The sequence below is a fragment of the Mercenaria mercenaria genome, chromosome 19 (genome assembly GCF_021730395.1).
Source record: "Mercenaria mercenaria strain notata chromosome 19, MADL_Memer_1, whole genome shotgun sequence".
NCBI lineage: Eukaryota > Metazoa > Mollusca > Bivalvia > Venerida > Veneridae > Mercenaria > Mercenaria mercenaria.
In genome coordinates, this window is record NC_069379.1 from 18,270,080 (window position 1) to 18,282,116 (window position 12,037).

The 12,037-nt window shown below is 33.5% G+C and overlaps 1 protein-coding gene across 1 annotated transcript in view; it reads left to right on the top strand.

The window, feature by feature from the left end:
- Positions 1 to 12,037, top strand: part of LOC123552991 (fibrillin-2-like) — a 63,009-nt gene that overhangs the window by 28,151 nt on the left and 22,821 nt on the right. Inside the window, exon 15 of the mRNA XM_053531202.1 lies at positions 6,947 to 7,019. Within this exon, the coding sequence (XP_053387177.1) occupies positions 6,947 to 7,019 (73 nt within the window). The remainder of the gene's footprint in view (positions 1 to 6,946; positions 7,020 to 12,037) is intronic.

The window sequence follows — 12,037 nt, forward strand, 5'->3', positions numbered from 1 at the left end:
TGAAATATGACATATCATTTATACGTAAATAAGTATTATATGTCTTTATTAAAACAAGATTTGACTGGTTAATCTTAATCAAAACATTTTTGATTGGTTATCTACATATGCTGTTTTCTGCTTCAACTTGATTGAATCTACTTTGTAATTGTGTCAAATAAATAAATGACAAATACACCCATTTAGAAATGGGTAAATGCAAAATTCAACATGTATCTTGTTAAAATGGGATCTCATAGTTATGTTAAAGAAAGTTTAATTTGTCAAATCTCTTTTATTTACATTTTATCAAGAGTTTATTACGGATAAATCAAATTGGCGAATGCGTACAAACGTTTGTTACCGATAATGATGAGTTATGAACCGTGGTCTGTTACTATATTTTAACTACGGAAAGTCCAATATTTAATACTATTATTACCTAACAATTATAGATTTAAAAAAAAATAACAGTAAAAGCTTGTATGCCGTATAAAGTGAAATTGCGTGTTATATATTATGATATAAAGAAAGAATGTGTATTGATTTGAATATTAAAACGGTTTAAACGGTTATAAACTGGGAATCCAAATTATTTAAATTTATGGATAGATTCACGACTGAATGATTTTGAAAATTGACTTCAGACCGGATTGCATCATTTATATAGAATATATAGGGTGTCACCGGGTGCATTATGCCCTGGTTAGGCATGATTGACTACTGCTGACATCACGCATACAATATTTAGATTTATATTGCTGACTACAGCCATCGGTAAATTCATGTACATATTTTAAATCGTACTTCAACTGATCTTTCAGGTAATATTCGATCAAAAGTTTGCGAACATGGTGAATTGTATCTCTGTCATGAGTATTACTTTCAAAAATTACAAAAGCATATTCTTTTACAATGTTTGGTACATGCGTCGAGCTTGATTCAGTATTTTCTGTTTCATGACGGTATAAAACAGTTACATGTATAGATACTTCATTTCGTGAAAAATAATCAGATTGAATCTCGTCCTAAGTTCACACTTGAAGTCCTTTGAGTAATCATGTACCATGACAACATGCCCTTCCGGTAAATTATCTACGATACTATGTACCGTATAGCGGGTTATTTCTGCGGGGGTAATATTTCTGCGTTTCTGCGGTCTCTCGGTAGAATCGCAAAAATATTTCCAGCAGAATATTCATCCAGCAAAAATTTAAAACGCAAAAAAATCTGCATTTTTTTCACCAACGTTGTTTCACGCTATGTTACCCAAGGTAATCCAAAGTTCACAATGGACTGGACTAATTATTGAAAATTACCGTTGCCATCTAACAATTACTGATAATGGTATAATCATCATAATTAGGTGTGATGGTCAAACAAAGTCCTAACTGTTAATCCCTCAGAAAACGTTTTTCTTTTGTGAATGAAACAAACTGAGTGAATTTCACTTGTGTTGTTTATATTAATCCCTTGTGGCAATCTTCCGAACTAGGTAAACTTTAGTAACCTTTATATAAGTGTAACCGTTATATTTTATACCGTAGTTTGCAGTTGTTATGCAATAATTTATTGTTGATGGATTTACATTTTCTCATTTCGCAATTATTATATCCTACAATGTATTCATTAAATGCAAAGTTACCAGTAATTTAGTTTATTGATTTCATACGCTATCATTCTCACAACGTCCGACCATGCGAGGAATTACCTCCTCCTTGGCAGAAACGCAGAAATTTCTCTTCCGTTTAAATGAAAACGCGGAAATTAAACACGCAGAAATTTGTTTCACATTTTTTGGGACCAAAACGCAGAATATTTTGACCGCAGAAATAACCCGCTATACGGTAGTTGTTGTCTCTGCCAATGACACAAAAAATTGTGTAGTGGAAAATTTGAAAGCGAGTTTTTGATGTAATCCCACATTTCTTTCATTGTGGAAGTAACTTTTACAAACTGTTGCTTTTTTATATCTTTACCATTTCTGTCTTTCTTACCTGTAAATACGTACTCATACCTGTTTGTGACAGGAAAGGCCGTACCGGCGACAGTAACCATCAGAACAAATCAACACCCTTTACAATATTTACAAATTTATTTACATAAGATGATTATTAACAATGAATAGATATGAAAAGAAAAAAAAACTGATTAGAAGAAAGAAAAAAAAAGAAAGTTCAGTATCTCTAGATACAAAAGTTCTTATAGTCCATTCTAATCTGACGTGACACAGGTCTTTAATGTAATTGTGAACTTTAAGTAGCACAAACAAAACAGCTTCTAAATTCAAAATACAGTCCCTTTAAACCGTGAATACGTTGATTCCGTGTTGGCTCCCTATGGTGGTAGGTGATTGCATCCCTGAGCTGACTTCAGAGGATAACAAAAATCATCGTCTTTGCGGTTTACGGCACAACCATGGGACGAAAGCTCTGCGCTGGGAATATCACATCCAGGCGAGTGAAGACAAGTGAACCTCGGGCATTGTACTTCCGGGTTATGACATCACCAGGAAAATCGTCTGGCGGAAGAAGCTAAAATATATAACATATGGTAAGCACCATAGCAAAACAAATAAGTCAGGGCATAAAACTGCTCCTTTGGGTATACCATACCTCCGTAGGCTCCCATAAATAATACGTGCTACTTATACAAAATATATGTGCTACTAAGTTCAGACGTCACATGATTAAAATACGTCACTTATTACTTCCATTATTACAAAAATTACTTACTTAAAAGACTAAAGTTAAAGTATGAGAAAAATATGAAAAGTATATGATGAAACATTATAGTAATGGAAATGATAAACTGCAGCCATTATTTACAACTACAAATTAACAAAATTCAATGTAAATCAAACGTTATATGATAGTTGGCATCCATATAATATCTAATGCCATACACTAAAACGGACATTGTATGTGTATGCAATAGACTGTCACACAATTTCATATTACAATAATATATTACAAACATGGCACTAGACTTGCCATATAGATTTATACATAACCATACAATGCAGTAATGGCGTTCCATAATTAACAAAATGTTTGACATAAGTTTTTGAAACAAAGTACTTTATAAATATCATGTTACAAATTTCAGTACAAATTTTACATCTTATATAAATGAAACATTTTAGATTCCTCTTTCGAAATAATTTACAAAAGTCTGAAAAATTTAATAAATCATCCTGACATACCGAAACTAGCAAAAATCATATGCCGAAAAGTAAATGTTACAGAATTCTGTAGAATGAACAAAAATTTATCCAAAAAAAATCGTAATGCAAAAATCATACAAAAATCTAACAAATAAATTTCTTACCTCGATCGAGCATAAATTTCTAGCAAGAAAATAATTCAGACATAGATTCGTCTATAATGTCGGAAGGTGGTGTGCGCAAGGCATATCTAGTCCAGTCTATTTAAAGGATAATGTCCCGCCAAATACTAAATTTCATGGGATTCACGGCTAAGCCGTGAGCTATGACTATTGTCATTTTCACGGGATTCACGATATAGCCGGGAAATCTAACTACTTTGGCGCGAATTTAAATTGACAATTTGAGGCCCATTATAGTGGTTTTGGGGATAAAAACATAAATTACTGAAGTTTATAAAATATCAACTTTCTTATTACTGAACAGAATTTAATGAAATTTACATGGAAATTTAAGTTATGAAATACAGAAAAACATGAGAGGTATTTCATGCGTGAAATCTGACATTTACCTCAATAACTCAAAAATTTACAAAAAGATGATGCAATACCTGCATTTACACTACAGATAAAATAAGGCCCGTATGTCAATTTGTGACACTGTTCCAGGTTACAAAACTAGTACTATCATCCAATTCTTGTGCCATCAACTTTATGTTACTTACACAATCACATTCACAATCACAATCACGTTTTAAACAGGACATTCTAAACATTTTTTCACCATTGATTGATACAGGCGGGCATAGACTTTCTTCAGTAATATCAGACAAACTTTCCCATAAAACATAATCATCTTTTAAATTTGGCGTTTTGTCCAAAATCGACTTTCCGCACTCTTTTGCTTTTTTAAATAAGCTGGAAACTTCAACGTGCTGTTTACATAAACAGGTAATTCTATCTTTTCTTTTTGCAGATTTAATGTAGTATGGTTTTAGAGATTCAAAAAGCCGTTGGCCAATTTTGATATCAGGATTTTCCTTACCAAAATTTAAATATATACTTGATTGTGTTGATGTTAAGATATGTTTTGGATGTTCTATGTATGTTTTCGGACCAATGCGTTCTCTAATAACCTTCCTTTTATCATTGAGAGGTTGACTGTTTTTGACCCAGTATTCCGCTATTTTATTACGGCCTCCTTCGCTCAATTTGTCTTTTCTTGTCTTGCGCGTGCGTGGTAGATTAACAGCTTCGCCACTGATTATCTTTTTATTAAGTTTCAAACCTTTGTTCACCAGTCGCCTATTTAAACTGGAATGATTACTTAGGGTAGTTTGTAGTTTATTTGTTTCAATATTGTTGCCTACTATACACGAGACGACTTCCCGAGTTTTTGTTCTGCATTCCGTTGATAAACCTTTGATAATACCTAATGAAGTTTGTACGTCAGACAGAACAGCATCTGCTACCTTTTCACGAATTTTTTCACCTTCACCTTTAATCACCTTTTTAAATTCAAGGCGCCGTCTTGTTTTTAAGGAGTTAGGACTGTTTGCCGATATTAAAGCAGATAAAATTTCAGATCTTTTCTCAGGTGTATAATCTCTAATAGTATCTTTTACACATTTCACGGCCCTGCTCTTTTGCATTCTGTTTTTAAATGACTTAGTGACAGTTATGCTGCTTTCTGTTTCAGTAGGTTGTTTTGTCCGAAATTTACGTACTCTTTCTTTTGTTAATTGTCTGATGTGTTCTTTCTTTTGCTGAATTTTATTTAGTTTCTCTAGATACTTTATGTATTTCTTATTTGTTGGTGTCTTCCTTTCAGACTTGGGAAAAGAGCTTCTATGTTTACTGACAGCTTGTTTGTTTGTTTTTTTTCTTTCTTTTTATTTTTATACCACTGTAACCTTTCTGCCGGAGAAAGACCTAAAGGAGGTTTATCCTTCATCTGAAAATTAATTACAAATGTATTTATGCTTTTTTATTAAGTATATCCACCCCAAAATTACGTACAGCATATAGATCAGAACTTGGAGCAAAAACGAACGTCAAGAAACTGACACTTCCTTGTATACTCGTATTTGAACGTCAGGCAGAAATAATGTAATTTTTTTAGCATAACACTACTGGTTGGGAATCATTTTCCGGACAGGACCAGTTTCCGGACACATGTAATATCCGCTTTTTTTTCGTTGTTATTCATTTAATTGTTTCATCTAGATCATTTAGATGTTTGTTCTTCATGTCTACAACAAACCACTATTTTATAAGGCTGTATAATGTTTGGGTTTTTGATGACGACTCGCCTGCGTTTACAAAACAACTTTCTGTCTTAACGGGGCATGAAGATAGCATTGCGCATGCGCAGTAGTTCACACATGCCGAGGTATCAAGTGGGGAATAAATAATCAAACTACATAATGATTGTCTGCTGATAACATGTTCTACTCTTAATTTCACGCTAAAAGTTACGTAAGATGCAGTGCTGTCGATTTTTGCACTAATTTTATTCTATATCTATTGGAATTATCAAGAATTCGTATAAGACGAAATTCGAGGTTTTTATAGTCAACCTCAGTTTGCTTTCGTAGCTGCTATTGAACGTCGGGTTATGTTTCATGTGCAGTTTTGAAGAGATGAATGATAAAGAAATGTGTAGAAATACTTTTAATTTAATTACTTATTTTGATATCAAATTAACAACAAAAACCGTCAAAATATTTGTCCGGATACTGGTTTACCTGACGGGAAAAATAACTTATTTTAGTGACCCCATTTGAGGCCCCATGGAACCCATATTTTACGTCACAACGCGATGCTGATTACAACATCGGATGTGAAAGGAGCTGAAGTTTGTGCAGTGTGGGCTTCATTTATGTCAAATAATTTTTTAGAGAAAAATGGAGCCGAAATATGAAAATGTGTCCGGAAAATGGTTCCCAACCAGTATATACGCTGTTTTATCTAAAAGTGTATTATGTTATATACCAATAGGAAGAAATGATTTTGTACATTTATTAAGAGGTAAACTGGTTTCAGGCTTCAGAGCATAAAAACACATTACTGTTGATTCAGGTAGGATACCCGTTGAACAAATACGACAAAAAATACGACGTCAGAAAATTTGAAATTATTTTAAATCTCAAATTGACCAATAACACAGTTGCATTTTATACTTTCGTTTACAAATTCCATCTGTTTGTAATATGTACTTTTACATGATATAATTTTCTTTTAAAAAAAATAAACAGAATAACACAAGATAAACATTTTTACATACCGTGTTCTAGTTGTATCGAATGCGTTACGCTACGACGCACTACCGTTGTTTACATTTGAAATGACGCAAACAAAGTATGTGACGTCATAATTATAACGTCGTATTTACGCCCCAAATCCAGAACACGTTGGTGCAAAAATTATCAAAATCGGATAAGAATTGCTACTCCTACAACATTTTAAACACAGATTAAATATGTTTTTTGTTACGCGTTACACATGAAAATAACGGAACACCTTATATTTATTTTGATATTCTATTTTCATTTAACAAAAAAAAATTATACATCGTTTTACATTACATGCTACATATGTAAACTCTATCATGGTGTATGATTTTACAGGTTTCTGACGCCTTAATTTATTATTTTTAGTCAGTTTCAAACGACTTAACGGATAAAACTAAATGTGCAGAATAGCGTGCGTTTGATGAATTATGCGAAAGATTTGCAAGATTTCAAAATGTACCTTATTCTTTTTTTCTGAAAAAAAAAATCACTCATTCTTCTGTATTTAGGAAAAACTGACCAAGAGTTTATTGTCACAGCGGCAATGTATAAAGATTTGTCAGATATTCTGCCAGATAAAAGGTAAGAGCAAACATTTATGTTTAGGAAGAACTCACATACAGGTTTAGTCAGAACTAACATATCGAGTGCTGAACGCAACACTGCTCTAAATCAGTTTTTTAAAATTTTACATGAAGCTCAAAAAACTCCCTCACTTTAACAAATTTGATGTTTTTGCAAATATTTTTTAATATATTGTGTGATAAAAATGATAATTATACACAGATAATGTTTTATACATAATGGACAAAAAGTAAAAATGATTTTTAAAAGGTTGTGAGTTAGATCTTTTTTCCAATTATAAATCGTCAGACTTTTAAAGCTGAGTTATAGCAAAACTGGTGTAACTTGAGTTAGACCAATGTTGCATTAAGGAAATCACTTATAGTAAGGTAAAAGGCAAAAGGTAAACCGTGCTATTTGTGGGAAAATGACAATGAAGAACTAATAACTGGAATCAAATCTATTTGTATAAATAGAAATGACAAGTTTTACAAATTAAAGAAACTTCAACTGATTTCTGGTTAAAAGTAAACATCCTGGTGGACATTTATAATTTCATTTTAATAGCTGGTAAAAACCAGTAATTTGATGAAATTTAAAAATGTTTTACCATACCCTAAGGCTTTTGCTCTTAGGAAATACATGATGAAACTTCATATTACAATTAAAGAGCATATGGAATGTCAGCGGAGAAAAGGGACCTTATGGCAGAGAATTCGTACCTAAATTAAGTGAAAATTTAGAAACGTAATGAAAAAAATGTGTAAATATTCACATTAAACATGTATATATCTGATGAGAAACATATTGTCTTCTTAAATTTTTGTGTAACTTGTAGGTATACAGGTAGGTAGGTTACTTTAAATGTTTCAGACAGATGTATATATCTTTATTTATTGATTAAGTCAATCAAAGATGCCATCTAGGATGGCTGGAATTCAAAATGGCGGCTAAAATGGCCGCCACAATCGCCTTTTTGGCGTATTGTATTAACAAATCAAGTATGGTAATCAAATTTGTTGATATTAGTATTGCAATATGTAATAATTATTTAAATGCAATAATAACTTTATTCATGAGATTATTTAGCTGATCCAAAATGGCTTCCAAGATGGCCGCCACACTTTAAAGAAATTGGAAACAATGCTGAATATTGGTCTTATATTATTGGTCTGTTAGTATATATAAAGTCAATCATCAAGAACATTTTAAACACAAGTTTTAAATTATATTTGCTTATTTTACAAAGAAAAGGTATGTTAAAATGCGCATTGAAATGTAATTGCCAGGATGATTATGTGAGGTTCTTTTCACTTAACTTCCTAACGCACGTTCTTTGTTCATTGTTGCATTGATCAGCATTGTCCTGTTGACATGTACGAAACATCGTACATGGAAGTCGAGCCTGATTATATCTGCACCATTATGTTAAACACGGGTTGTCAATTGGGCACCAGCATTTTATTATCTTCAGTACTTCCGGTGGTGCGAAAGCTTCAGTGGGTGCTACTGATACAGGAACCAGTGTCTTCATTACCTCATTCCTACGCCAACAATATTCACATGGGTCCATATTTGATGTAAAGAGCATGCTTCCATGTACAGGCCTGAAAATGTTTTATGTTTTCAACAAATGCCTCTTTTGTCGGTGCCAATGAAGCCAGTACTGGCAAAGTTTTGCTGGACTTGCCAACTTTGGCTGCCCATAGAATTTGTCGCGTTACAGACATGTCGTTTGAAGTTTGCTGGTCATAAGAGGCTGATACAAACCTTTTTGATTCAGTTATTATAATGTTATTGATGTCAGCTGGCAAACCTTTTTGATTCAGTTATTATAATGTTATTGATGTCAGCTGTGATATCACCCAAGGATTGTAAGGGATAACCAGCTTGCAACATCTTGATCACCTTTGAATTGCCAATGCCATAGTAGCCTGCCACAGTGTCACACTCAGAGTCAGCATGGAATGGTAGTAAATCTCACACAATTCCATGTTTCTGTGCTGTGTCTATTGTATGTCAGTAACAACTCTTTTTCTCACAGGAGATCTCATAATCAAAAGTATAGGTATTTCTAACACCACCAAATAGCAGTTTAAAAGATACTATATTTTTATAGAGAATACTTATGTATCTATTACATTAAAAAGATAATGTAAAAATCAGTCACATGTCTCTCCGATTTCAGAATGTGTAACTAAAAACTAAAAACAAAAACGGAGTTTATACACTTGCAGCCGCTACCTGCATGATTGCACCTTCGAAACATTTAAAGCCTTCCATAAATACTAAACAGACCCCATAAATTGCTTTGAAATACACAGTACAAGTCCCTAGGAGCGAAATATTTGAAATATCCCTGGCGATTTCAGCTGCCAAACAAAGTGATAAAAACCAGGAACACGTCTGCTATCCGGAATGAAATCACCGGGGATAACTGAAATATTTCGTTCGTAGAGGCTTGTACTGTGTTTTTCAAAGCAATTTATGGGGTCAGTTTAGTATTTATGGAAGGCTTTAAATGTTTTGAAGGTGCAATCATGCAGGTAGCGGCAGCATTGTATAAACTCCGATTTTGAAATGTTCTACAAGTTTGCCGAGTAGCTTCTCCTAGCGTTACGCTTGCTTAGTTCACCTTTTCAATGTATATGATACTATGACCAGATTTTTGTCATCGATTTTTTTTTCATTTGACTAACATATGAAAGGTTAATTGTGTGAAAAAAGGGATTTTTTATATTAAACAAAAAAATAAATAAATAAATAAACACTGGACCCGTGCCTGTGGTGTGACACTGTGGCAGGCTACTATGGCATTGACAAATCAAAGGTGATCAAGATGGTGCAAGCTGGTTATCTCTTAAAATCCATGGGTGATATAACAACTGACATCAATGACATTATAATAATTGAATCAAAAAGGTTTGTATCAGCCTCTTATGGCAAACTTACTTCAAACGGCATGTCTGTAGCGCGACAAATTCTATTGGCAGCCAAAGTTGGCAAGTCCAACAAAACCCTGCCAGTACTGGCTTCATTGGCACCGACAAAAGAAGCATTTGTTTAAAACATAAAACATGCACATTTACAGGCCTATGCATGGAATCATGCTCTTCATGCATACACACCAAATATAGACCCATGTGAATATGGTTGACGTAGGAAAGAGGTAATGAAGACACCGGTTCCTGTATCAGTAGCACCCACTGTAGCTTTGACACCATCCGAAGTACTGAAGATAATAATGTGCTGGTGCTCGAGTGACAACCCATGTTTAACAAAATGGTGCAGATATAATCAGGCTCGACTTCCATGTACGTTGTTTTGCACATTTCAACAGGACAATGCTTGCGTTAGGTGGTTATGTGAAAAGAACTTCACATAATTATTCTGGCATTTTCATTTCAATGCGCATTTTAACATGTCTTTATGAATACAAACACGATGTTTGATTTTACATTTAATGTTACTTAATAAGCCTTATTGTACAACATATTCTTTGTAAAATAAGCAAATCATAAATAAAAACATGTATTTAGAATGTTCTTGATGATTGATTTTATATATACTAACAGACCAATGAAATAAAACCAATATTCAGCATCGTTACCAACTTCTTTCAAGTTTGGCGGCCATCTTGGAAGCCATTTTGGATCAGCTAAATAGTCAAATGATTAAAATTGTTATTTCATTTAAATAGTTATTACATATTGCAACACTTATATCAACAAATATGATTACCAACTTGATAAGATAATACAATACGCCAAAAAAGGCAATTGTGGCGGCCATTTTAGCCGCCATTTTGAATTCCAGCTGTCCTAGAAGGCATCTTAGATTGACTAAATCAATAGGTAAAGATATGTACATGTGTTTGAAACATTTAAAGAACAATCAATCAACAAATAGCAATTTGTAAGTTATTTCTTTCACCACTGATATATTTTTTTCTGATTTTGGCGGCCATCTTGGATGCCATCTTGAATTTCTCAAAATGCTCAATGATGCCAGCTGGGCATCATTCAGATTCTTCAATAACAACATATTCCCTAACAGAATACCATTAAACATTTACTATACAATCCAATGCCAGGTCATTTTTAGGATTGACAGGACTATAATAATTTTCTTGTTGCGATCTGTAATCTGTTACTAGCCAGCCAAGCTTTTTTGAAATGAATATTATCAATCTGTAATCTGAGCCAGCCAAGCTTTCTTAAAATGAGCCGCGCCATGGGAAAACCAACATAGTGGCTTTGCGACCAGCGTGGATCCAGACCAGCCTGCGCATCCGCGCAGTCTGGTCAGGATCCATGCTGTTCGCTAACAGTTTCTCTAATTGCAATAGACTTTGAAAGCGAACAGCATGGATCCTGACCAGACTGTGCGGATGCGCAGGCTGGTCTGGTTCCATGCTGGTCGCAAAGCCACTATGTTGGTTTTCCCATGGCACGGCTCAAATGAATATTATGATGTCATCAAGTGTAAACAAGGATGACATCACTTATTCTTGGAACACTGTACATGTTAATATTGGAAAGACCAAAAGGCAACACTGTGCTAACTTTGTCACACAATTAAAGTTTAATGCAACATAGAGCTAACTCAAGTTACCTCTCTGTTGCATTAAAAAATATCAGTGTTTCAGTTAGTGCAAAATGCCAACTGGCCCCTAAATCCCTTAAATTTCATAATCTATTTGTAATATGTATTTTAGTGGTGTATATTATAGAATTAGACCCAAAAATGACAAAAAGTAATTTTTGAAAAAAATCAAGTTAGACCACTGTTGCGTTCAGCCCTCGATATATGTTTAGGCAAAACTAACATATATAAGTTTAGGCAGTACTAACATACAAGTTTAGGAAGAATACGTATCAGATTTTGACATTTCCTCCTTATAAGTCAAGTTTTATGAATGCCTGAAATTGTACACATGTTTGTTTTTAAGTTTCACTTCATCAATTTTACGATTGTCCTACTCCAAGTAAGCCCTTAATATATAAACGTATGTATGGTCCACAAAATATGTATTT